The sequence below is a fragment of the Delphinus delphis genome, chromosome 13 (assembly GCF_949987515.2).
Source record: "Delphinus delphis chromosome 13, mDelDel1.2, whole genome shotgun sequence".
Classification (NCBI taxonomy): Eukaryota; Metazoa; Chordata; class Mammalia; order Artiodactyla; family Delphinidae; genus Delphinus; species Delphinus delphis.
Genome location: NC_082695.1, coordinates 17,794,830 through 17,822,781, shown reverse-complemented (window position 1 = coordinate 17,822,781; position 27,952 = coordinate 17,794,830). Strand labels below are relative to the sequence as shown.

The 27,952-nt window shown below is 46.5% G+C and overlaps 1 protein-coding gene across 4 annotated transcripts; it reads left to right on the top strand.

The window, feature by feature from the left end:
* Positions 1–27,952, top strand: USP30 (ubiquitin specific peptidase 30). 4 transcript variants are annotated; one of them, XM_060028239.1, is made up of 14 exons: positions 1–176; positions 2,925–3,034; positions 4,179–4,361; positions 10,294–10,397; positions 14,832–14,930; positions 15,675–15,720; positions 16,839–16,933; positions 21,586–21,645; positions 22,138–22,224; positions 22,993–23,073; positions 23,169–23,388; positions 24,873–24,993; positions 25,659–25,833; positions 27,114–27,952. In XM_060028239.1, exons 1-14 carry the CDS (start codon positions 94–96, stop codon positions 27,228–27,230), a joined length of 1,581 nt encoding a protein of 526 aa, XP_059884222.1. In that variant the 5' UTR covers positions 1–93; the 3' UTR covers positions 27,231–27,952. The 4 variants fall into 4 exon arrangements, with proteins under 4 accessions (XP_059884222.1, XP_059884223.1, XP_059884224.1 ...); XM_060028240.1 differs by having other exon boundaries at positions 25,659–27,952; XM_060028241.1 differs by lacking the exon at positions 2,925–3,034 and having other exon boundaries at positions 57–176.

Genomic DNA, 27,952 nt, shown 5'->3' with positions numbered 1-27,952 from the left:
CCGCGGGTTCCGCCGTCTCGGGAGCCCCCGGAGCCCTGGGTCCGGCCGCGGAGATCGCGGCGGGGGTGGCGGCAGGCCTCCCGCGCAGCCGCGATGCTGAGCTGCCGGGCTGAGGCGGCGATGACCGCGGCCGACAGGGCCATCCAGCGCTTCCTACGGACCGGGGCGGCCGTCAGGTGAGCTTTGAGGGGCGGGACGGCCGGGGAGTCCGGGACCAGAGGGACCAGGGTACCGAGGCTGGCCTGTGGCGGCCCTTTCACGCCCTAGTAAGGGTCCCCAGGGGCCGGAGTGCGCATTCCAGAGGTTTCTGCGTTCCGAAGTGTTGGAGGCCCAGGCCTTGGGGCGGGAAGGGCGACGGGCCTCCAGGGCCTCCAGGCAACGGTGATTCTGTCGGCACTCCCCAATTGTGCTGGCGCTCCCAGTTTTATCAGTGCCCCCTCCACCCCCCTCCTCCGCCTGCCAGTGCCTCCTGTAATCCTGTCATTGTCCCCAGAATTTGCAGGGATCCTCAGCCTTGTCAGTGGCCCCCTCGGAGCTCTCAGCGCCTCGCAGGCCTTACCGGACCCCTTCATCCTTTCAAGACACCCCCAATCCTTCTGGGCTCCCTAGTCATGTCAGTACCTGGCCTGCTAGGGTTCCCCAACCTGTCAAGCTCCCCAGTCCTGCCATGGTTCTCACAACCCTGTAAAGTGCCCCGGGCTTGCTAGCGCCCCCCACCCGCACTTTGTCAGTACCCGTCTTCCTGTCACACCCCCCCCACACACTTTTGCCAGGGATCCCTTAGTCTGTATGGGTCCCTAATCTAATTAGTGACTCCTTATCTTGCAAGGGCACCTAAACCAATCAGGACCCCTTAACCTGTTAAGGCTCCCAGTCCTGTTAAGATCCCACATTCCTGCTAGGACCCCCAATAGTACGGGTTCTCAACCCTGTCAGTGTCCCTATGTCCCTTCTCTTATCCACCCTCCCTCGGGCTCCAGGCTTCAGAGCTGAGCAGTGTGGCTCCGTCCCTCCCCGCAAGCCCCCTTCCTGACCCTAAATGACTGAGACCCATTGCTCAGGTCAGCTTCCTCCCTCTGGAACTGGGGCAGTCTAAAGAGCTTATCATCCCAGGGTTGGAAGTCCTCAGTGGCGATCCTGTCCAGTGCCCCCATTCTGTAGTTGGGACACGGGCCTTGAAGTGACCATGCCTGTGGTCCTACAGCTGAGCTGACAGCAGAGCTGCGGGGAGAAGCCAGATCTTTTCACTCCCAGGCTCCACTACTCTCCTCGTGTTGTGGAGTTTCCAGAGTTGGCCCTGGGTTTTTTATCCATGCCCTACATAGGACCTAGGCAGGCCCTCTCTCCCATCCTTTTGACATTCTGTCCTTCAATTTCCCCATGAGCTTCCTGGTTTGAAGCACAGACTTGGCAGCCCAACAGACATGAGTTCAGATCCACGTGGCCTCACGTGAATATACCTATTGTGTAAAAATCAGCACAATGTTGCATTAAGAAACTTCAAGAATAACTTTCATGAATGAAGCTGAGATTATAATACTTGATAATTGCAGCAGCTAATATTTGTTAGGCTCTTACTATGCACCCCATGCATTAGCACTTATTCAGTCTTTACAATAATTCTGTAAGGTAGGTCTCACAATTGTCCCCATTGTACAGATGAGGAAGCTGAGGCTTAGAAGGTGCAGTGACACCATAGGGAATAGCAGAACCAGAACTGAACCAGATTATGGAATTCCACTTTCTTAACCAAGTTCTGTGCACATTCTACCGACACTGTCTTGGGAGAACAAAGATTTATTTGAAATTCAGTCATCAGTTGTGTATCACATCAGCCATGACACTGGAAAAATGTTGGTTGTTGTAGACAGAGTTACTAGTATTACCAGTGGCTCTTCCCTGAGTTAACGTTGACTGAGTTGAGGTCAAAACAATATTCACATGATCCATACATGGGGATAAGAATATTTTAAACACACACACACACATATATGTAGCTAACATATATATAGGTATATATTGCACAGATATATGTAGGTACATATATTGGTTGCCTTATTTAGTGGAAATACATAACTGTGTATGAAGACAGTGTTTTAAGTTACTGGTGAAATTTCTTTATTTGTAGTAAAAGAATAACTTCAGTATTCGAGTCAAGCCTCAAATGAAGAAAACTGTAATATAATAAATATTTAGAAGATCTTTTATACTATTGTATGCCTCTCCCTTACCCCGTTTAATAACCTACAAGATAAATCCATTTCTGTATTTCTCCAGGTCCCAATCATTCAATAAGTATTATCAAGAACCTACTATGTGATCTAAATACTTGGAAACACTTGGGATATGTTAGTGTGTAAAACAAAGATCCCTGCCCGTGGGGACTTTGCATTTCAGTTGCGGGAGACCGAAAATAAACGTGGTGAATAAGTGAAAGTTAGGTTGGAAGGTGGTGAGCTCTGTGGTAAAAAGAAAACGTAGAACTGGGTAAAAGGGCCACGAGTGCAGGTTCTAGTAGTTTGTTAGAAGTGAAGGGATGGGGAGGGAGTGAGCCAAGCAGTGGGACCTGGGGAAACAGCATCTGAGGCAGAGGGAGCGCAGTGCAGAGGCCCTGGGGTGGGAGCTTGGCTGTGGCCCGGGTGGCGGGGCGGTATGGCAGCAGAATGAGAGGCAGAGCAGGAGGAAAGCCCTGGCCGGTGGGGCTCTGGGGAGGTTGTGCTCTGACTTCGGTTTCAAATCCTAATGTCTAAATGTGCTGATTTTCAAGACATAATCCTATACTGTATATTACTTTAATCTGAAAGCAAGGTATTTGGCAGGCCAGTGGTTATTTTGATGAAATGTTACTTCTGTGTACCTGTACCTGTATATACACATATTGCATTTGTGATGAGGAAAGACAGTAAACTTATTTTCTTTTTTAGATATAAACTCATGAAGAACTGGGGTGTTATAGGTGGAATTGCCGCTGCACTAGCAGCAGGAATATATGTTATTTGGGGTCCCATTACAGAAAGAAAGAAGCGTAGAAAAGGTAAGAATGAAGCCTTTGGATCATGGTCTATAGACTGGACCCAAACTCTTATTGTTTAAAAACAGTACAGAAAGGGGAAGACATTTTTGGTTCTCTTGTATCTTCAATTTTGTCAGTAGTACTTTCTTTTAAACAGAAGTTAATTTTAATGACTCATTATGTTATACTCCACAGTAAAAAGATTTATATTTCACCCGCACTAAGGTCATGAGTTTGAGACATGCTTCGTAATGAAAAATTTCAAGTGGCTTAATTGTCTAAGTGTTCTCATTGCTATGGCCATTGTGTTTTTCAGTTGTACAGTTGCCTAATTGTGTGACGCCTTTGTGCTTTCACTGAATAGCTGCTAGTCACTAGTAAATGTTTCAAGTTTGTTTCTTCACTAACACAAAAATCTATTTCCTTATTTTTAAAAATGCCCCCCTTTGTCCATGTTGCTCTACTTATATTGATTAAAATTCAGCCAAAATAAATAAATATATAAAAGGGACAGGTGTAGCAAAATGTTGATCACTGTTAATTCTGGGGATGGTTGTAACTGGGGTTCATTAGATATCTACTCTTCTTTTGTGCATGTTTGAGAACTCTCATAATAAAAAGTTGTTTTTGTTTGTTTTTGTTTTTTAATTTCAGCAGAAGAGGGAAGTGTGTCAGATTTTGTTGATCTCTTTGCAGAAGGACTGATCAGAATGGCAGTAGTGGTGTCTTTCCCACTGATTATAAGAACAAAATCATTGTCCTGGGGAACAGGAACAGAACAATTGTTTTCTTCTGTTGTGAGAAACATTGCTTTCTTAACAAAGAAGAGAGAGAGTGAGGGAGAGAAAGAGAGAGAGAGGTTACTAAGTGTCTCTGAACATTCAATGGAAGCCAGGCTGTGCCAGACACTCTGGTGCATTTCAGTAGTCACACGCGGCCCGGACTTGTCCTTCTGCGGCTTACGGTCCCCTGAAGGAGCAGTGGTAGGACTGGGCCTCGGCTAGGACAGGATGCCTGGCCCCCTGCTCTCTGTGGATGAGGACTTTCTGAGGTAGGGGTTTTCAATCCACGGCCACGGTGCAGGAATTCTGGGTCCCAAATGGGAGAAGATAAAGGAGATGGTCCAATGCGATGCGCTGTTCTCTTGTTCCCCCCACTTTTTTAGGGCTTGTGCCTGGCCTTGTCAACCTGGGGAACACCTGCTTCATGAACTCCCTGCTGCAAGGCCTGTCTGCCTGCCCCACCTTCATCAAGTGGCTGGAAGAGTTCACCACCCAGTACACCAGGGGTCAGGAGGAGCCCCCCCAACAGCAGCGCTTGTCCTTGACACTGTTGCGTCTCTTGAAAGGTACCTACCTGGAAATGTAAAGGGCGTGCTGTGCATTTCCAAAGCAGCAGCCCAGATGGCAGGCAAAAGGTTAATAGCCTTTATGTAGAAAAAGATCATACCTATCATGATAAAAGCACTAAGGGCCCAATAGGTAGAGACAGGTGTTTTTTTTTTTTAATCAAAGCTGTAATCGTTTATTTTAAAACTTGCCAGTTTAGTAACAGCTTTTTAGGGAAGGAGAAAACTCCACTTCCATTTAAGCATTTTGACTGTAAGAAGTACTCTGGTTTCACAAACATCAAAGTTTAAAAACAAAAAGTGTCTTAGCCTAGGAAATAAGGTAATTCACAAAAGAAATAATACAGATTGTATTGAGATAGATACAGAATGCATCTACAAACAAAATAAGCAATTTGGCCATCATCAAAGAAATATAAATAACATAATAGTGAGGTACCATTTTTTTGGCCTGTCAGCAAAGATTGGAAAATCCACAATCCTGACCAGCTAGCTGTTGGGTGACACGTTCATAAATGCTGGTGGTGGTGTAACTTGGGGCAGCCTTTCTGGAAAACAGTGGAACCACACAGTAATAGCTTGCAAAATGTTCAGTACCGTTTGACCAAGTAATTGGTAGACTATGATTTACACTAGCCTGCAGTGGAGTTCTCAGGGCAAACAGGTGTGGGACTGGCCCGATACTGGTCCCGAGCTTGGAGAGTCACAGTGTACACGGGCTTGGTAAAGGTTTTAGGAAGCCACCAATCTAACTTCATTCTGAAACCACTTTTTTTGACTGTAGAGCTGGGTTTCCTCCTGTAGCATCTGGACAACCCCACACGCAGATACCAAAATCTGCAGATGCTCAAGTCCCTTATATGAAATGGTGTAGTGTTTGTGTATGACCTATGTACATCCTCCCATAAGCTTTAAATCATCTCTATGCTACTTACAATACCCGATCCAATGTAAATGCTATGTCAGTAGTTGCCAGTGCCTGGCAAATTCAAATTTTGCTTTGGGGAACTTTCTGGAATTTGTTTTCCTGAGTATTTTCTTTTTTGGGGGCTGCACTGTGCAGCGGGATCTTAGTTCCCCGACTAGGGATTGAACCTGGGCCCCTGGCAGTGGAAGCGCGGAGTCTTAACCACTGGACCACCAGGGAATTCCCTTCCTTAGTATTTTCAATCCTTGGTTGAATCTGAGGATGCTGAACCAGTGGGTATGGATGGCCGACGATATGTGCAAAGATCTCCAACGCCTAGTGGTAATGGGGGGAAAGGAAAGAATATGGTTATCCAGCAGTAGAATGATTAAGCAATCAATGGAATGTTGCATAGCCATTAAGCATCATCTTTATGAAATGTTTCTGTTTTCTTTTTAATTTGGGAGAGGGCATAGGCTATCCTATTAAGTTTGAAAGAGTGGGGTACGAAATATGGTATAATTTTACTTCAGCCAAAGCAAAAATTTCCACAGATAAAGGCTGGACAGAAAAAGCCAAAATGTTAGCCATGGCTCTTTTGGCATGGTGCAGGTGACAGTTTAAAAACATGAAAAAAAAAAAACCTTTCAATAATAAGCGTGTATTACATAGTCAGAAAAACAATTGGATTTTAAAAACACTCAGCTAAATATTGCTTCACTGAGGTATGATCTCAGCTTGACACAGAAACCAGTATGAAAAGTAAGTTCTGCTCTTCTGTATAAGAGGCAACTTGAAAAAAAAAAGAGGCAACTTGAAAATAATTTCTTTTACTGCCCTGTTAAAAAAAAAACATACCATCCCAAAGACTGTGTTAAGAACTGACACGTCCACATAGGTGTCATGATGTAGGGTTAGGTGTTGTCCTCCCATTATATCCTTCCTTCTCTGCTTCTGCTTCTCAGTGTCTTTTATTTTGGTTTTTAGAAATAGTTTTCCATTATATAAGTAATTCATGAGTAAATTCTTCTTGTTGAAAAATTAAAGCATTACAAATAAGGCTAAAATTCTCTTTATCACTACCCGCTCCTTTCCTTCCTTCCCAAAAGTAAAAGATAAGTGTAACCTTCCAAACCGCTTTCTGTGCATTTAACTATGTTTCTAAATACCCATAGAAATGATATATTGTTTTGTTTGTTTTTTCATGACCAAATAACATGATATGTATTAGAAAAATGGCCATTTCATTACTTGTAGCTCTGCCTCATTCACCGTTTTTTTTTTTCTTTTTGTGAGTTTACTGGTCTCATGTATTTTGTCTTCTGTGAACTGCCAACTCATATCCTTTGCCCATTTTTAAAAATTGAGGTGAAGGGGCTTCCCTGGTGGCGCAGTGGTTAAGAATCTGCCTGCCAATGCAGGGGACACGGGTTTGAGCCCTGGTCCGGGAAGATCCCACATGCCACAGAGCAACTAAGCCTGTGCACCACAACTACTGAAGCCTGCATGCCTAGAGCCCGTGCTCCACAACAAGAGAAGCCACTGCGATGAGAAACCTGCGCACCGCAACGAACAGTAGCCCCCGCTCTCCACAACTAGAGAAAGCCCGTGTGCAGAAACGAAGGCCACATGCAGCCAAAAATAAAATAAATACATAAATAAATAAATAATAAATAAATATTTGAGGTAAAATATTCATAATGTAAAATTTACCACCATAACCATTTTCAAGTAAACAGTTCTGTAGTATTAAGTATATTCACATTGTTGTGCAACCATGACCACTATTCATCTCCAGAAAGTTTGCACCTTCCCATATTGCAACTCTGTATCCATTAAACAATAACTTTCCATTTTCCACTACCCCCAGACCCTGGTAACTACTATTCTATTTTCTGTCTCTATGAGTTTGACTATGTACCATATTTAAGTGGAATCATACAGTATTTGTCCTTTTTTTTTTTTTCAATATTTTTTTTTTTTGCGGTACGCGGGCCTCTCACTGTTGTGGCCTCTCCCGTTGCGGAGCACAGGCTCCAGACGCGCAGGCCCAGCGGCCATGGCTCACGGGCCCAGCCGCTCCACGGCATGTGGGATCTTCCCAGACCAGGGCATGAACCCGTGTCCCCTGCATCGGCAGGCAGACTCTCAACCACTGCGCCACTAGGGAAGCCCAGTATTTGTCCTTTTACGTCTGGTTTGTTTCACTTAGCATAATGTCCTTGAGGTTCAACCACATTGTAGCATGTGTCAGAATTTCACTCCTTTTTAAGGCTGGATATGAGTCATATTCCGCTGTGTGTGTATATGTATGTATATACACACTACATTTTGTTTATCCATTTATAGGTCAGTGGATGCTTGGGTTGTTTCCACCTTTTGGCCATTGTGAATAATGCTGCTGTGGAGACTGGTGTACAGATATCTGTTCAAGCCCGTGCTTTTAACTTTGGGGGGTATAGACCCAGAAGTGGAATTGCTGGATCAAATGGTAATTCTGTTTACTATTTTGAGGAATCACCATACTGCATTCCACAGCAGCCTTGGCATGTTACATTCCCACCAGCAGTGCACAGATGTTCCAGCTCTCCACATCCTCACCAGCACTTGTTATTGTCTTTTTTTTTTTTTTTTTTTTTGCGGTACGCGGGCCTCTCACTGTTGTGGCCTCTCCCGTTGTGGAGCACAGGCTCCGAACGTGCAGGCTCAGCGGCCATGGCTCACGGGCCCAGCCGCTCCACGGCATGTGGGATCTTCCCGGACCGGGGCATGAACCCATGTCCCCTGCATCGGCAGGCGGACTCTGAACCACTGCGCCACCAGGGAAGCCCCTTGTCTTTTTGATGAGTGTGAAAGTGATATCTCATTGTGGTCTTGATTTGCATTTCCCTAATCATAGGTTATGTTGAGCATCTTTTCATGTGTTTATTGGACATTTCTAGGGGTTTTTGTGTTTTTTTTATGAAACGTCTATTCAGATCTTTTGTCCATTTTTTAATTTGGTTTTCTGTATTTTTGTTGTTGTTGAGTTTTAGGAGTTCCTTATATATTTTGGGACTCAAGCCCTTATCAAACATGTGATTTACAGACGTCACACACCTTTACAGCTGCAGAGCATCCATAATCGCAAGACATCCCGGTTTAATTAGCCATTTGCTCCCGGTGCCTCGTCTACATGAACAGGCTGCAGTGAGCATCCTTGTACATGCCCATCGTGCACATAGGCACCTCTTTCCCTGAGGCAGATCCTGAGAAAGTCATACTGCTGGATTGTAGGATATGAAAATTAGTAGACATTGCCACATTGCCACACAGCATTTTCGGCAAAATTGGGCTGAAGGGGACATTCAGATTTTCCTTGGGAGGGTAAAAGCTAACAGAAGGGCTGCCTCGGAATGCAGGAGGAAGAAGGAAGGAACAAGACCTCTCCTGACGGGTCTCCTTCATACTGGAGGGTAAAGGTCTGACCTCAGGGTTTATTTGCACTGATAACTGGCTACTGGCTGCCAACGCTGCTGCTTCTCCACCGCAGGTCACCACCCACGGCACCAGCCATGTTCTGAGAGGGGTGGCGTTGGCAATGTTCAGACCCTCCAGAGTCAGAGTCTGAAGTATTCAGAGCTATCTCTCAAGTTCACTGACTGCAAATCAAGGAGGAGAAACAGGCTGGCTTAGTTTATCTGGAGAATCACTGAGCTCCCAGAAACTGCATTGAGAGGGCAGGCTCCTGTATTTTTATCTCCTCTGCACTAGCAGTACTGGCCCAGTGTGATATACTGGTCCATAATAATATGCTGTGGGACGGGGGGGGGGGGGGGGTCAAGATCAGGAATTAACAAACTATGGCCCTTGGGCCAAATTTGGCCTACCGCCTGTTTTTTTTAAATAACTTTATTTATTTATTTTTGGCTGCATTGGGTCTTTGTTGCTGCGCATGGGCTTTCTATAGTTGCGGCGAGCGGGGGCTACTCTTAGTTGCGGTGCGCGGGCTTCTCATTGCAGTGGCTTCTCTTGTTGTGGAGCGCAGGCTCTAGGTGTGCGGACTTCAGTAGTTGTGGCTCACGGGCTTAGTTGTTCCGTGGCATGTGCGATCTTCCCGGACCAGGGCTCGAACCCATGTCCCCTGCATTGGCAGGCAGATTCTTAACCACTGCACCACCAGGGAAGTCCCACCGCCTGTTTTTGTGAATAAAGTTTTATTGAAACAGCCATGGTCATTTGTTTACATATTATCTATGTAATATGTAATATGACATTTTATTTATGTAATATGTAATATTACTTATCTGTCGTCTATGGCTGCTTTTTGTGCTACATGGGCAGAGATGAGTAGTTGCTACAGACACCTGCAAAGCCTAAAATGTTTACTAGCTGACCCCTTACAGGAAAAGTTTGCCAACCCCCATCTAGATGTAATTGTAATATAAATTCATAAGCCCATCAGACTTTTATTTTTGTCTGTTAGGCTTGATTCTACCTTGATTGAAAAGTAAACAACTCAGAAGACCGTTTCAGGCTGCCTCACAGAGCTTGATGCTTTGCGGTGATAATCAGAAACTCAAATGCAAACAAGTCCCAGAGAAGGCCTTATGGCCACAGGAGGGAGTCCTGTAGAGAGGGGTTAGGGCAGTGAGTGTAGGGTTGGACCAGATGGTTGTTTAAAGGCTGGTTGTTTAAAGGCCCTCCTGTCCCTCAGAGTTGTGAGTTAAAATCATTTTATTCACTACAAATCTTGCAACAGTAAATTTATATTGATGATAGTAATTCAGATATCTGAAAGTCAATTACTTCATTTAAATGGTGCAGCCTCATGAAAAATTACATTCATTCAACAAACACGAAGTGTCTACTAGTGTACTAAGCATTGGGTAAGGCTACAAGGAAGAATAATGAAAGAGATATAATTCCAAGGTGAATTTTACAGTCCTTACATTATTAATTAGCTTTGACACGTGTGCTGTGCAGCTTTTCTGGTTGGTTGTCATGCTGGTTCACTTAATAACTGTGCTCCTTTTTTGTTCCCAGCTTTGTCCTGCCAAGAAGTCACTGATGAAGAGGTCTTGGATGCAAGCTGCTTGTTGGACGTCTTAAGAATGTACAGATGGCAGATCTCTTCGTTTGAAGAGCAGGTGAACACAACATTCAAAGCAGGTTTCCTTGGAGAACGTTTCCCACTAATGAGGTGGGGCCTGAGCTCCAGAAACAGCTGCATTGCTGCAGGGGGAAAAATAAACGCCAGCATTGACCTTGCAGTTGTCTGACCTGCGTGGACATTTCTGTGACATTTTAGACAGCCTTAGTGTCCCGAGACCAGATTGTGAACTTTATTCCTGCTCTCGCAATCAGGGGAGAGGGAAGGTTCACAGGATAGGGCGTGAGCACACAGCTGCCAAAGAGGGCAAATCTTTTTAGTTCCTGAGTGACTTTGCATTTCAGTGGATGGTGGGGACATCTGGGGCCTATTAGAGAGAAGCAGGTGGCTTTACCTTAGAGGCTCAGAGGTTTGGGTGAGACCCTTTTTTAGACTATACCTTCATTAAAAAAAAAATCAGTCTTCGGAGGCTGGGTTAAAGTGGCCGCAAACCTTGAGCAGCTGTCATATGCAGTCCCAGGGCCTTCCTCCAGCCACTCCCACCCCCCTTTTCCACGACTACAGCTTCCTTGTCTTCTTTGGTACTGGCCACCCTCCTCCTCTTCCCCAGAGGACGAGGCTGAGGCTGAGAGAGTGAAGCTCTAGGGACCAAAACTTTCGCTTCTGTTTCTGTACACTTCGGCGGTCCATCCCCGCCGCCACATTTCCAGGCTGGCCCTGGCCAGCGTTGGGTTGGCTGCTTCTGCCTCCCCCAGGGAGCCCCTGGACCAGAGCCCCTGGGCTCCCAAAACTGTGGGGCTGAAGCAGGAGGCATGTAAAAACGGAGAAGTGAGGCGGGAAGGCTTCCTCTCTCCCCTCTTCTTTAGAGATGATCTCTGTTTCCACTTTCATCTGAAGCCATGTATGTGTTACTTCTTAAACACGACGTTGAGAGTATCCTATACTTTCTTAACAGTGCTTCTCGATTGATCCATTATATGTTGAAATATTTTTCCATTTAGAGAATACTTTTTAAATCCTCCTCTGGTAACTGGAATTATTTAGCTACATTTTACATTTCTCTAAACTGAGACAGTGACTGAGATTTAGTCCTTAACATCAGATACCTGTCGGCTGAAAAAAAATGCACAACCTCAAAGTTGAGAATTAGGTTTTATTTGACAGACGTCCTGAGGACTTAAGCCCGGGAGGCAGCCTCTCAGATAGCTCTGAGGGACTGCTCCCAAGAGGTAAGGGAGGAGCAGGATATATCAAGTGTTTGCAAAATCAACAAAAACAAAAACAGGTAGAGCATCAGAAGATTACTGTCAATTAAAGAAAAAACAGACATGTCAAGTTAATGAATTTAGCATTTTTCTGTGTAAGGGAAGATGCAAGTGTCTGAGTTCATTGAAATCATTCCTTGGAGATGCCCCTTAGCTGTCTAGGGCCGGTATCCTGCTTTTCTCCATCTTGAATCCTCTCAGAGGACACAGTAGGGGGCGGCTGCAAGAGCTGATGGCTTGGTGGCCAGCAACGTCCTTTGTTTACTGATATGACAGGCGACATTCTTTGCCCACATTCCTTTTCTAAGTCCTGCTCTTCTGTCAAGGACCCACTTAAGTCCCAGTTGCTCCTGGGGAGTATTTCCAGTGTCTGACACTGAGCCACAGAGTGCCGTAGTATGTGTGGGAAGGAGAAAGCATGTCTGTCTCTGGTTCTGTTCCTCTTTGAAGGTACCCAGAGCATCTAGCATGGGGCCTTGTCCACACCTTCACTATTAATGATCTGGTCATCCAACCACTTTTCAGTGTCTAAAGCTAGAGCTGTGGGGTGCTTTGGGCCAGGTATGTGAATTATCTGATTGAATCCTCACCACAGCCCCGTAAGGAGTTACTGTTACTATCCCCATTTTACAGATGAGAACACTGAGGTTCAGAGCAGTCAAGTGACTTGCCCAAAGTCACACAGCTATTTGAGTGACAGAGCCAGGATTCAAGCCAGTCTGGCGCTAAAGTGGCTGCTCTTCAGCTCTTCTGCGATACTGTTCCTTTTCTCAAGGCCAAGTAATCACATGGCTGATGGTGACAGAATAGGTTTTGGATCCGACTCCATCCTGTCTTGGGATTTTTCTCTGTGGTGAACCGTTGCTCATGCTTCATGGGCTGGCCCAGATGCCTGGTCTGTCAAGGCTCCCCGAGCCTTGCAGGAAGAGATGATCCTCCCTCAGCTCCATGTCCAGGGCTCACTGGTCATAACAGGGCCATAGCATTGCACTGCTAGATAGTAGCAAGGCTGCCATGTCTGCCCCTGGGTTGTGAGTCCCTGAGGGCAAGAGCCTTGCCTTACTTACCTTGGACTCTCCATCACTCTCTCGCCAACTGCTGGTCACAGCCTCAGAGGAGATTCATTTATATGTGCAACAAATGCTTACTGAATGCCGGCCTCGGGAAGGGCCTGCTGAGGGCGCTGGGTGGTGGTATCAAGCGTGACTTGCAGGGACCCTGTGCTCAAGGAGCTCGCGGTGTAGTGAGGGTGGGGCTGCAGACCGTCCACAGGTAACTTTAACATGTGCTAAGAAGGTGACGTGAGAAAGCGTGGGGAGGACGGGTGGTGAGAGGAAAGTGGCAGGGGGACTCCTTAGAGGGGGCGGCTTCTCTAGAGGCCTGAGGTTTCAGCTGAGACCTGGAGTCTAACGAGGAGCGAGGCCCGGGGTGCTGTGGGCGCAGCGTGCCAGCCGGAGGAGCAGAGCCGGGGCAAAAGCCTCGAGCAGCTGCAAGGACACAGAGTTGAGAAGGGCGGGAAGGGCAGGGCAAGCAGTGGAGGAAGGGGGCTGTGGGGACTGCAGGGCCTGGGAGGCCAAGGGCTGGAGCTGGGCTTCTGCTCTGCGTGCAGGGGCAGCCGCTCGGAGCTTTGGCAGGGGACCGCTTTGGCCCGACCTAACGTGAACAGGACCATGCCGGCCTCTGTGTACAGGAGGGGTGCAGGGGGGCAGGATGGGAGCAGAGAGGAAAGCTGGCGGTGTGCAGACACCCAGGCCGGGGAGGGTCCAGCTCAGGCCGGGGCTGAGGCAGGGCAGTGGAGAGACCTCAGAGATTCAGCGGGTGGTTTGGAGGGAGAGCCTGCGGGGCCGCTGCTGAATGGCCGGGGGTGAGGTTAGGTCAGGGAGGGCTGGTGACGGAGGGTTCCCTGAGGAGCCCTGAAGGATGAGAGAGGCGGCCGCGTGAAGGCATGAAGACCCGGGCGCGGGAAAGACCCAGGCGCGTGAAAGACCCAGGTCTATGAGGTGGGAGCCGGCTTGGCACATTCAGGGAGCAAGAGAAGGCCAGGGGCTGGGGCGCGGCGGGGCGGGGAGAAGGTTCTAGGGCCGGGGTGTGTCAGGGCTGGCCAGCCAGCTAAGAAGGGAGCCGTTCACTGCAGCAGTGAGGCCATCGGGAGGTTGAAAGCAGAAGAGAAAAGTCATTTCCCTTTAGAAACAGATCGCTCTGGTGACTGTGGACGGAGCCAAGAGTGGCAGCCCAATGAGTATCAGCCGCATCAGAGTTCAGGGGGGACAGGCTGCCCATCCCAGGAGAGTCTGGGTGGCTTTGGCTTTTGGGGAGAGGGGCGTTTGAGTTGATCCTTAAAAAATAGTCCCCTGCCACATGAGGCAGCAATTCTGCTCTGAGTGTACGCCCGAAAGAGTTGAAAGCAGGGACTCAGATATTTTGTGTAGCCCGGTTCACAGCAGCATCATTCACGACAGCTGAAAGGCGGAAGCAGCTCACCTGCCCATCGATGGCTGATGGATAAACAAGATGTGATGGGTGTGCATAGTGGAGTATTACTCAGCCTTTAAAAGGAAGGAAATTCTGTGCCACGTCATAGATGAATCGGCATATTGTGCTAAGTGAAACAAGTCAGTCACAAAAGGACAGATACTGTATGATTCCACTTCTCTGAGGATAAGCGGAATTCATAGACAACAGAGGAGAACAGTGGGTGCCCAGGGGTGCGGGGGATTGGGGAGTTAGTGTTTAGTGGGCGTGGAGTTTCCATTTGGGAAGATGAAAAAAGTTCTGAAGATGGACGGGGGTGATGGTAGCACAACAGCGTGAATGTGCTTAATGCCACTGAGCTGTACACTTAACAAGCTTAAACCGGATGAGCGTTTTACCACAAGGAAAACAAAACAGCAGTCAGGTAGCGCAGAGGTCAGAGCCGTCTCAGTAAAGCTAAACCAGGCTCAGAGATGGCTCAGATCAGCGAGAAGCCTGCCCACCCAGCATTCGTTCCTTCTCTCTCTCCTTGGGCCTCTCCCTTGAGGGCCTTTACTCGTGAAGATGTCTAGGATGTAACCATTTCCATGTAACGCACTGGGCCTTGAGAAGGTGGAAAGCAAATTCTGCCCACCTTAGCCATAGGGGGTCTCCCTGGTGGTCCACACAGGGGTGGTTCTGACGTTGCCGCGGCCTCTTCGGGCCACTCTGAAGAATGCTTTGCCCTTTGACAGGACGCTCATGAGTTATTCCATGTCATTACCTCGTCTTTGGAGGATGAGCGGGACCACCAGCCCCGGGTCACACATCTGTTTGACGTGCATTCCCTAGAGGTAAACCATTAACACTCTCGATACAATGAATGCGGTCTGTGCATATCGAACAGGTACAGGGAATACAAATGTAATTTTCGTGTAACTTTAAACTCAAAAGTACGATTCGATAAAAACCCAGTAGTGGGAGTGAGGCTGGGGGAGGGTCTTAAACGTCACGCTTGGCAGCCGGTGACTTTGGTTAGAGATGTCGAGCTCTTAAAAACGATTCCCTGCTTCAGTCTGTGTTGGGCTTGAGACGAAAGAATGTATTTCCCCCCCTATTTAATACAGGAGAACAAGGAGCCACAGGAATGCTAAATGAATCTTATTTCTCTGGCACATTATAAATTTTAGGGAGTCGATAAAAGTTAATTAGTAAAAGGGGGGGAGTATTCCGGAGAGGCAGTATGTTCAATTGCATTTGGTGAAGGAACAGGTACAGTAACCAACCAGAGAGCATAATTAAGGCCCCTTTTAGGAAGCTTGGTTTAAAGTTGACTTTGAGGGACTTCCCTGGTGGTCCAGTGGTTAAGCCTCCATGCTCCTAAGGCAGAGGGCTCGGGTTTGATCCCTGGTCGGGGAGCTAAGATCCCACGTGCCGAGCGGCATGGCCTAAAAGTAAAGAAATATATAAATAAATAAAGTTGATTTTGAACTGTGCAGTCAGCACAGAAACTTGTGAGATTTAGGTGTGGGGTGAGGGTGGGTGATCAGAGAGATTGCAGTAGGGTTTTCAGCCTCTCTCTTTTTCGTCCCCTACAGCAGCAGTCAGAAATGACTCCCAGACAGATCACCTGCCACACCAGAGGTAGTCATTTTCCATTGAACTGTAACACGTGAGATATGTACTTTTTAGAAATGACAATAATTTGCTTTATGTTTTCTAAAAATAATGTTTTTTCTGGTGACACCCATTCTGACTTGGAGTGTGTGTACTTGAAAGGAACCTGTGTTTTGGGAACAGTTATAAACTGTCCCCCGGTGAACATTTTGAATTGTTCCATCCCACCCGAGCCCTGCTCAGTTTCCTCTGAACGGACTTACTTCTCCCTCAGACTAGCGTTTTTCTTGACCTTCTTGAATTGGTCCTCTGGTGAACTTAATAAGCTGAAACCGCCGTGTCCTCAGCATCTACACTTTGGCCAACTATTCCTGCAAATGATCCCTTCCTCCTTGGAAGGAAATTATTGTTTTCTTAACACTTAAAAAAAATGACGTATCCATTCCTTTGCACACTGGTAGTAATGAGAACAATTCTCTTTTGGGTCCATACCGTGTGCCAGGCACCGTAATATCTCACTTAAGCCTCCCAACAGCTCTATGAAGTTGGTGGTATGGAGGATAGTGGGGTCATAATTATCCCCATTTCCGGCAAACTGAGGCTTACAGGGATGAAGTCTCTGGCTCTGGCCACGTGGCTAATAAGCAAAGCCAGGACCCAGCCCAGGCCGGCCTGACATGGCGCCCGTGGTTCCAACTAGCACACCACGCTGCTGTGTTTATTCTGCTAGCCCCCATCCTATCCCCCCCAAAGCTCGTGTTTTTCAGAACTTGCTTATTCTGATGATTTCAGAGGTTTATCTCACTTTATGGAATGTTCACCAGTGGTATCATTCTTGTGACATCTCAAACATTTGAAGCAAATGTTTGTAAAAAGACATTATCAAACACAAATTTCTTTTTTAAATGTGGCTGTGCCTATTATATAGAAACCACATTTAAGGACCTGTGTAAATTCTCCTGTGAAGGGAACTGGTTGTGTTTTTGATGGATTTCAATAAGGGAAGCTCTTTCAGTGTCCTTTTCAGGAACTTTTTTTTTTTTTCTAAAGAAGGTGTGTCTACCACATACTAAGAAGGGGGGTGAATTTTGAGGTTGGTGCCAGAGGGCTAGAGGTGGCCTATCCAAAGGTGTTCTGTATTCCAGGGTCACCTCATCCCACATCCAGCCACTGGAAGTCCCAGCATCCTTTTCATGGAAGACTTACTAGTAACATGGTCTGCAAACACTGTGAGCACCAGGTAAATACTATACCAATACTTGATATTTTCTGGCAAGGTTTTATTTAAGTTAAGATTCATGGGGCTTCCCTGGTGGCGCAGTGGTTGAGAGTCCGCCTGCCGATGCAGGGGACACGGGTTCATGCCCCGGTCCGGGAAGATCCCACATGCTGTGGAGCGGCTGGGCCCATGAGCCATGGCCGCTGAGCCCGCGCGTCCGGAGCCTGTGCTCTGCAAGGGAGAGGCCACAACAGTGAGAGGCCCGCGTACCGCAAAAAAAAAAAAGATTCATGAAGGGTCCAGAGCATGAGGACTGACATTGGTGTCTGGCTTCTGTGATTTTTCTGGGGTCTGTAGGCTTGGTGGACCCACTGCCCCACCTTGGTCAGTGCTGACATATCAGTTGATTCTCAGATGGCATCTTCTGTACCAAGAGCAGCAGACCCATTGTGATTGGCAGCGTTTTGAGTCCTAAGGTTGGGTCTATACCCATGGTGAACACAACAGATTCTAGGGCTGTTTTTTGGGGGTGTGTGTGTGTGTGTGTGTGTGTGTGTGTGTGTGTTTTGCTTTTGAGATTTTAAATTTTTATTATGCAGAATTTTGAGCATGATGCAAAAATAGAGAATTGTACAACTGTCACCTCAGTCAGTTTTAGAATATTTTTCATCACCCACCCCTTGCTCCCGCACACACAAAAAAACCACCCCTGTACCCGTTAGCAGTCATTTCTCATTTCTCCCCACACTCTGTCAGCCCTAGGAAACCACTAATCTACTTTCTGTCTCTATATAGTTTGTCTATTCTGGACGTTTCATATAAATGGAATCATATGGTGCTTTGAGACTAGCTTCTTTCACTCAGCATAATGTTTTCAGGGTTCTTCCACATGTTGTATCATGTATCAGTACTTCATTCCTGTTTATTACCAAATAATATTCCATTGTATGGATAGATCACATTTTGTCTATCCATTCATCAGCGGATGGACATTGGGTTGTTTCCACTTTTGCCTTGTTTCAAATCTTAAGAAACAAATATTTGGTGTTTCGTAATTAAGTATGATGTTATCTTTGAGTTTTTGTATTCTCCTTTTATCACACTGAGAAAGTTCTTTTCTATTCCTAGTTTGCTGAGAGTTTTTATCATGACTAATAATTGGATTTTGTCTTGCTTTTTCTACATATATTGAGATGATCTTTTTTTTTTCTTTTATTCTGTTAATATGGTGAATTACAGTGATTGATTTTTCTAATGTTAAACTACCTTTGTGTTGCTGGGATAAATTTCATTTTATTGTGATGTCATTCTTTTTATATATTACTAGATTTGGTTTGCTAACATTTTCTGAAGGCTATTCGTGTTTTATGTTTATGATTTTCTTGTAATGTCTTTCTCGGGTTTTATTATAAGGGTTATGCTAGCCTCAGAAAATAAGCTGGGAAGTATTCCTGCCTCTATTTCCTCAAGGTCTTTGGGTAATATTGGTATTGCTTTTTCCTTAAGTGTTTGCTAGAATTTGTTTCTTTTTATTTCTTTAGTTCTATTTTTGCTGAATTTCTTTTGAGACTTTGCTGTTAGGCACATACACATGAATTAATTATGATGAGTTGACTCTTACTGTCGTGATAAAATGTCCCTCCTTATCTCTAGTAAGACTCCTTGTCTGGAAGTCTATTTTGTCTGTTTAGTTTCCATCTAACTAGTGTTTCTATGGTATGTCTCTTTCTGTGCTCTTATTTTTGACCTATCTTTTGTCTTTGTATTTAAAGTGTGGCTTTTGTAGAGAGCATATAATCGGGTCTCGCCTTTTTATCCAGCTTCCTATCTGCCTTTTATTCGGTGTGTTTAGTCCATTTACATTTAACGTAGGTATTTATAGGGTGGATTTAGGTCTGCTGTTTCACCGTTGGTTTTCTACTTGTCTCATATAGTTTTTGTTTCTCTGTTCCTCCATTCCTCCCTTCTTTGGGGTTAATTGAATACTTTTTAGTATTCCATTGTAATTCCTCTGTTAGCTTTTTAGCTACATTTTTTTTACATCTGTGTGTGTGTGATTACATCCTGCAGTGTTAACTTATCACAGTTTGTTTAGAGTTAATATCATATTCCTTTGTGTAACATGTAGGAACATTATGAAAGTATGGTTCTGTTACCCCATCTTTTGTGCTTTGTCGTATATATTATTTACATGTACATACATTATAAACCCCACAACACTGTCATAAAAATTTTTACTCTAAACAGTTATATGTGTTTAAAAGAAATTAAAAGAAAAAAATTTCACGTTTACCATTTGCAGTATTCCTCAGTGCCTTCTGTAGATCCAGGTCCATTTGATGTTTTTTTCCCTTCAGTCTAAAAATATTCCTTTAACATTTCTTGCAGGTCTGTTGACAAATTCACGTAGATTTCATTTACATAAAAATGGTTTTGTTTTGCCCTTCTTCTTTTGGAAGACTGGTTCGGCTGTGTATAGAATTTTGGGTTGACAGTGTTGCTGTTGTTTTGGTTTGGTTACATTTATGTACACTATTTTCACCAACTTTGAACATTTTTTTGGCCACTGTTTTTTTCAAAAAAATCTATGCCCCACTCTTGACTTGTTAGTCCATTTCATATTGTCCCACAGGTCACTGAGGCCTGGATGGTTCTTTTTTCTTCAGTCTTTCTCCTCCGTGTCCTTCAATTTAGATAATTTCTATTGACCTATCTTCAAATTTCCTGACTGTCTTTCCCATCTTCAATCTCTGTTTGCTTGCCCAGTGAATTTTTCATTTTAGTTATTGTTCCTTTTAATTATCTATCTCTTTCGGTTCTCTATAATTTCCATTTCTCTGCTGAGATCCTCTCTTTGTCCTCCGCTAGATCTGAATAACTCTCTCTTCCTATATGTCCTTGGGCATATTTATAATATACTCCTTTAGGGTCCTTGTGCCAATTGCACCATCCAGGTCCTCACCTCCTCTTCCCTACACACCACGGGTCACACTTTCTTCTTTCTTTGTACTGTATGTCTAGTACTTTTTTAATATTGACACTGTAGTAGAGACTCTGGATTCTGGTATGTCTCTCTGAGAAATAATGAACTCTGTCCTAGCAGGCAGTTGCCTTGGCTGAGCTTAAACTCCAACCCCCCTCTCCAACACTGGGCGGCAGACTCTCCGCTCAGTTTTCTCAGCCTCCAGCCGCAGCTTCTTGCTGAGTCCCTGGAGTCTCTTCCGTGTCTGTGCGCTTTAGGGATCAGCCATGGAATCAGGCAGGGCTTATACACAGATTGTAGGGCCTATCCTCTCCTGGCCCCTCTCTTTCTGGGATTTCCTCCAGCCTCTGTACCAGCCCTGAACTCTGTCTCCTGATACCTTAATTCTGTAAGACTGCTGCTTTTTCCCACCCAACACTGAACTGCATGGATTAGGGGGGACCCTCAGGCAAAGAAGCCACACATAGCAAATCTCACCCACCGAGGTCCCGTTTCTCCACGAATTGACTTCTCCATTTCCGCCTGCTTTTGGTAGCCCTCCAGTTGTTCAATTTGTTTTGTTTTGGTCCAGATTTTACAATTGTTATGTCAAGGAGAGTTAGTCTAGCCAAACTACTGTGCCATAATTGAAAGCAGGAACTCTTTTTTTTAAAATAAATTTATTTATTTATGTATTTATTTTTGGCTGTGTTGGGTCTTCGTTGCTGCGCGTGGGCTTCCTCTAGTTGTGGTGAGCGGGGGCTACTCTTCGTTGCGGTGCGCGCGCTTCTCATTGCGGTGGCTTCTCTTGTTGTGGAGCACGGGCTGTAGAGCGCAGGCTTAGTAGATGTGGCACATGGGCTTAGTTACTCCACGGCCTGTGTGATCTTCCCGGACCAGGGCTCAAACCTGTGTCCCCTGCATTGGCAGGCAGATTCTTAACCACTGCACCACCTGGGAAGTCCGAAAGCAGGACCTCTTAACCCTGTTTTATCATTTGTTGTTTTGGGGCTTTTTTTGCAGTTAATAATATAACATGCACATCTTTCCATATAATCATGTGTAGTTCTACTACACTATTTTTTTTTTTTTTTTTTTGCGGTACACGTGCCTCTCACTGCTGTGGCCTCTCCCGTTGCAGAGCACAGGCTCCGGACGCGCAGGCTCAGCGGCCATGGCTCACGGGCCCAGCCGCTCCGCGGCATGTGGGATCCTCCCGGACCGGGGCATGAACCCGTGTCCCCTGCATCGGCAGGTGGACTCTCAACCACTGCGCCCCCGGGAAGCCCCTCTAATGCACTATTTTTAATATAGTATTCCATTCTATAATATATGGATATGATATAATTTATTTAATCACCCCCTGGAATTTTCACCCATTCACATTTTGCTGTCATAAATGATGCTGTGATAACCACATCCTTGTAGTTATATTATCCATGGTTATTTCCTTAGGATAAAAATCCCAAAATTGCTGGGACAGGTATGCTATCGTATAGTTTTTCCAAGATATCCTTTAGTATTATTGTAGTTCTTATGTTTACAAGGTTGTTCTTAATAGAATTTGCTTCTAGGTAAGTACATTATGTTTGACTGTGTTACTGTTGGGCATGTAAATATTAAACTGTTTTATAGGCATATATCTTCCCATCTATAAAGCTTTGAATTGAACCTAAGTCCTTTCTGGTTTTTGCTGCAATATGTGTTTCAGAGTCCCGTTCGATTTGATACCTTCGATAGCCTTTCACTAAGTATTCCAGCTGCCACATGGGTATGTACTGATCTGTGGTTTACTTGGGGTCTGTTTTGGAGACATTTGAATCTGAAAGGGCTTTGAGACATTTCGTGTAGCTCAGCTACTACACATGACTCAGACACATGGTTGGTTGAACCCATCTTAGTTTTAATCTGTGGTACCATGGCCTGTCTTGGGGGGAGAAGGTGGGCATTTTCTCTCTTGCTGCAGAAATTTTGGCTTTTTTGAACACACACACACACACACATTAATCTCAATTTCAAAGCTATCTACAAGAACATGGAAGCCCATAATTTTCTGCAGTGTTATGTCCTCATACCCTTGAATCCATCCATAAGAGCAAATCCAAGATGCTCTGGGCTCCCCATCTGTTCAGGAAACACCCAGTTGTGTCTGTGAAGCCTCACTGCCTGCCTAAGCAGAATAAAGCTCTGGGCTTCACACTGTTAACAGTTTCAGTCTAGCTCTCCTTGAATTGTAATCATGAATGTCCTTCTTGTGCTGTAGGGTCATCCACTGACCCTGGACCACTGCCTTCACCACTTCATCTCGTCGGAATCCGTGCGGGATGTCGTATGTGACAACTGTACGAAGGTATGGCTTTAACCCCAAGTGCCATTTCCTGAGCCGGCCCACGTGTCCTGATACAGCGCTTCCCACACCGTCGGCCCTGAGCTCTGCCGACTACCCCCAGAGGCTCTCTGCAGCCACAGCCACGTCCATCTAAGTTGCTGAGGAAATTGGCAGCCCACGGACCAAATCTTTTTCCCAGATGAGTTTGGTTTCATCCACAAAATGTTTAAAGAAAAAAATTTGAATGCCATGCTTTGAGGTGGGACAGGCCCGCTCCAATTCACTGCAGTTCCCTCCGCACCCACCTGTTTCACATCTGCCTCAGCTGAGCGACCTGCCCGACTCCCCCGAGCAATTAAACATCACCCTCTGAATTAAGAGGAACTGTGGGGGCCAGAAATTTTGAAGACACAGAACAAAACAGATGACATGCTAGTGTCAGTTTCAGTGCGGCCTCTTTACTTCTTTTGCCTCCACGGTCACCATTAGTTAATGACTAAAAGAGTGAAGACAACGCACAGATAACTGGGCAGCTGAGTTCCTTCAGCAGGTGGACGTCAAGTGCCCAGTGAATGCACTTGTAACGCCAGCCTGACCCGCAGCTCTCCCTAGGGGTCCTGTTTCAAGGATTTCTGCAGGGGGACTTCCCTAGCGGTCCAGTGGTTAGGACTCCGTGCTTTCATTGCCGAGGGCGTGGGTTCGATCCCTGGTCGGGGAACTAAGATCCTGCAAGCTGCGCAACGCTGCCAAAAAAAGAATTGCTGCAGAGAGATGTTTCCTTTATTTCAGATTGAAGCGAAAGGGACGCTGAATGGGGAGAAGGTGGAACACCAGAGGACCACGTTTGTCAAACAGTTAAAACTAGGGAAGGTGAGCCCATGCCGCATGCTTGGCCGGCTCTGCTCCCGAGGGCCCCCCGGGTCCCGCTCCCGACCCGCAGCTCTTTCCGTCTCTCCCACCCGCAGCTCCCCCAGTGTCTGTGCATCCACCTCCAGCGGCTGAGCTGGTCCAGCCACGGCACACCCCTGAAGCGGCACGAGCACGTGCAGTTCAACGAGTTCCTGATGATGGACATCTACAAGTATCACCTCCTCGGACACAAACCCGTTCACCGCAGCCCCGAGCTGCATGAGAAGGCAGGACCTGCACTGGAGCTGCAGGACGGGCCGGCAGCCCCCAAGCCAGGTGCCTGCCCGAGGGGCCAACGCAGCTGGAATTGGCGGGTTCCTTGTGCCACAAGGGCCAGGCTCACCCGACGGCTGCTTAAATTCTTGAGAACAGCAGGATTGGGGGTGGGAGAGGAAAGGTTTTGTAAAAGAGGTTTAACTGGCACAGTCACGAGATGTCTAGTTTTTAAAAACTCTCTGACAAATGAAAAACTGTAGGCAGGAAAGCAAAATGTTGCTTTCTGGTCTTCTGACTAAACAATAATTGGCTCAACTCATTCCAGTGAATTTCTTCTCTTTTCTTCTCCCCAGTACAGTCACCTCGTTTAGACAGGAACTGTGGGGAGGAATGTCCTGGCTGAAGATCCCTGAACATCTTATTTGGGTTGATACTTCTTTGCTGAATTGCTTTTTGTCTGATCCCATTACCATCCTCCCTTGAAGCTAATTATTGATCGGGTCCCAGTGAAGCCAGGTAGCTATTATCACTCTGTCTCACTGAAGAGAAAACCAAGGCTCCCAGAGGCTGATTGGTCCAGGGGCAAACAGCAGATGGGGGATCTGGTACTGGAATGAAGTGTCGGGACAGTTTTTTTTTGTTTTTTTTTTAAATTTATTTGTTCTTGGCTGTGTTGGGTCTTCGTTTCTGTGCGAGGGCTTTCTCTAGTTGTGGCGAGCGGGGGCCACTCTTCATTGCGGTGCGCGGGCCTCTCACTGTTGCGGCCTCTGTTGTTGTGGAGCACAGGCTCCAGACGCGCAGGCTCGGTAGTTGTGGCTCATGGGCCTAGTTGCTCTGCGGCATGTGGGATCTTCCCAGACCAGGGCTCGAACCCGTGTCCGCTGCATTGGCAGGCAGATTCTCAACCACTGCGCCGCCAGGGAAGCCCCGTTGGGACAGTTTTGTAAAGGTGTTGTATGTAATTTGTTCAGTTCTTTGTAAATGAGGAAAACTCACCGACTTTCAAGGCTCCAAGCCTGAACTCGCCACCCGTGTGCCAGGACTGTCTTCCCTGCACCCCAGACTTTCCCCACCTAACACCCCTTACTACCATTATTCTTTCCTACATCCATTTGTGTGGCCTGACAGGACATCATTCACAGGGAGACCGAGCTTTGTCCTTTCTCAGAAGGTCAATAGTTTAACATTGGGAGCAGCTGGGGTGGGAAGAGGGCCCAGTTTTACATCCAGGACCTCCTTGCCCTGGCTTCCTCTTCTCCCTGGCAGGGGTGCAGGTCTTTAGCAAACAGGGCTGGGAATCTCAAAGACTCACAGAGTTGTCAAAGTGAGCAGGAGGCTAGGAGCTGGGTACATTTTTCCTATTTGGGGATTAAAACAGGCAGAGACAAAAAGGAAGTTTTATGAATCAGCATAGGACAAAATCACATATCTGTTTTTCCTCTGTAGCCTTACTGGGGAGTTAAATTTCAAGCTAATCCAAACCATGTCTTGTTTACCCAAAGCTGCTGCTCACTTCCATTGCCTTCGGCCTTTTTCTCTTGCAGTTCGGAGTCACCCGGGGGGCCCCAAAACACAGATTTTCATGAACGGCGCCTGCTCCCCATCTTTCTTGCCCACGCTGCCAACCCCGATGCCCTTCCCCCTCCCAGCTGTTCCTGACTACAGGTGAGCCACTTTTTAGACGCATATGCCTCATTCACTGATGGCTTTAAAAATAAGAATTATAAAGTCCATAAAATGTAAATGTTATGTGTGTATACATGTACATATGTATGAAAGTATGTACATAGAATATAAAGAAAGAAATTTAAAACATTTTGGGGACACCACCTGAAGATAGATCACCAATTAAATCTTTGTCTTCGACTCTGTAAAACTGTGTGTGTGTGTGTGTGTGTGTGTGTGTGCACGCATATACTACACAACATACATACACTCACAGAATGGACAGTTGCCAGGCCGGTAAATACAGGGCTCTATTTCAGTGCTTGCATAGTATTCAGTTGTATAGCTGTACCATTGTGTCAGTCCCCTATTGTTGAACATCTAGTATTTTTTACTCTTTGCTTTTTTTTTTTTTTTGCGGTACGCGGGCCTCTCACTGTTGTGGCCTCTCCCGTTGCGGAGCACAGGCTCAGCGGCCATGGCTCACGGGCCCAGCCGCTCCGCGGCATGTGGGATCTTCCCGGACCGGGGCACGAACCCGTGTCCCCTGCATTGGCAGGCGGACGCTCATCCACTGCGCCACCAGGGAAGCCCTCCTCTTTGCTTTGCCTCTAAACCTTCCTTGTTGTATTTGTAAACCACTGGCATTTGTTCCTACCGTTCAGCTCCTCCACGTACCTCTTCCAGCTGGTGGCAGTTGTTGTCCACCACGGAGACATGCACTCGGGACACTTCGTGACCTACCGACGGTCCCCGCCTTCGGCCAAGAACCCTCTCTCCACCAGCAACCAGTGGCTGTGGATTTCTGACGACACCGTCCGCAAGGCCAGCCTGCAGGAGGTGCTGTCCTCCAGCGCCTACCTGCTGTTTTACGAGCGTGTTCTTTCCAAGATGCAGCACCAGAGTCAGGAGTGCAAGTCTGAAGAATGACTCTGCCCTGGCCCCAAAGCTAGAGCTGATGGCTCCGTCCAAGCTGTGTGCGTGTGCGTGTGCGTGTGTGCTGTGGTGTGTACGTGCAAGCAGCCCCACTAGAGTCCTGCAGCCTTCTGGTGTGTTCTAGGAGCAGGCTCCACACAGGAGCTGGTGGCCCCGATTCAAACGAGGTCAGGCTCCCCGCACAGCTCTGCCCGTGCGTACCAGGGCAGCGGTGCCGGGCTAGGATAACAGTCATTGCGTCTAGAGCGTGTCTTGTCACTCACCTGATCCAGGTAATGAAAAGAAACCAGACTCCAGAAGCCACCTTTTTTAGATTGATACATTAGGTGTTCTCAGAGGGGAGTTAATTTTGTCTGATCCTCCAGCGTTTCAGCATAGATCTTTTATTTTTAATAAGCAGTCCCATAAAAATGGTTGAATTAGTGAAGTTACTAAAGGCAACAACTTCGAAGAAAAAGTGCCTTTCACTCTCAATTGCTTTCGTAGCGCGTCCCTTCTGGAAAACACACCTCATCTGGGAATCATATCAACAATTTTTGAAAAGCTCCGTACCTTCCGAAGTTACCGAATAGAGAGCAACAGAACAGTTAAAAGACGCCTGATGCGCACCCGCCTTCCCTTTTTATATGTCTTTTTCTAACCTTTCGATTCTTTATATGTAGTAAAAGCTCATGTGCCAAATCCGCCCCTCGGGGAAATTCTTTCTCTACTTTGTCAGTTACCAGTGACCAGCTTTCTCTTTGCTGTTATCTTTTGTATCCTGGACTCCCAAGTGTGATTATCGCATATTATATAACTGTGTGAACAGCCAGAACTCGGTGGCCTGTGTGCCACACCTAGGACTCCTCCGCTCTGTAGAAAACCCTTTCTCACACGAGGACCCCACGGTGGACAGCTATTCTCATCTATTTATTTATTGCCCATGAAGAGCTCCTGAGGTTTACAGGTGGAGCCGGGGGCTGTGTCAGAAAGACAATCCTGGCCTCCATTTGAGAGCTGGATTCTGAAAGAAGGGCACTGACCTTGGGGCTGCTGCCTCTCTGGACCTCAGTTTCCTCATCTGTAAAGTGATGAGTTAGATTCCATGACCATCCAAGTCCAGCCCTTCCCACAAAAAAGAAGTTTAAAAAAACTTTTTGAACATAAAATTATGGCTGATATCTAGTACTGTCATTCTGTTCTAGGTCCATATTCTAAATGTATTCGTTTCCAGTAGCCTCATACAAAAGGCCTCTCTTGGGCATCCTCCCCTCTCTTCAGGTAAGTCTAATGAAGGCAGCCCAGGGCCGAAGGAATTTTGATGACACAGGGGTATCTATGTTTTAGCTAGGCTCTTTTATTTAAAACAAAAAACAAATGCAGACTGACTCTTCAGAGGTAAGATTTGGAATCAGACGTGTCCAAAAGGTCACCTGAGGTCAGGCTGAGGACTGTGCTTGCCCTGGTGGGGACCAGCTGGCAGACACTTCCAGACAAGGCCTTGGTGTCAGCTGAAAGCGCTAGAGGCCCAGGTGATCCCCATTCCCCCAGGCCCAGCGTGCATCCTGAGGACTCGGAACTCTCGCTATTGACAGAACGGACTGTGAAGTTCTCCAGGCCACACACCTCAGGGAGAAAGGAGCCGCACAAAGCTTCTGGTCTGTTCACGGCAGACGTCCCTTCCCGACTTCTTACAGACCCCGGCTTTGACGGTGAAAGGCACGTCCCCGTGGTACCCGCGGTCTGGGGGAAACAAATGCTCAATCACGTGACCTTAACCTGCCTGGCAAAGTTGTAGCTTGGAGCAACTGCTGCTCTGCCGCTGCTTACGCTTTGCAATCTGCCATTAAAGAGAGATGAACGGGGCTCATCCTTTTAGCGTTCAGTTGTAAGCAGCTCTTTGGTCGGAGGGACTGAGCCACAGCTGTAAATGTGAATGATCTCCGTGCAAAGTCTCTTCCCCTGACTTAAAGGTGACTTTCTCATTTTTTGTAAATCATTAGGCGTTAAGTAGCAGCCAAACAAACACTCTTACTTCTAGCTT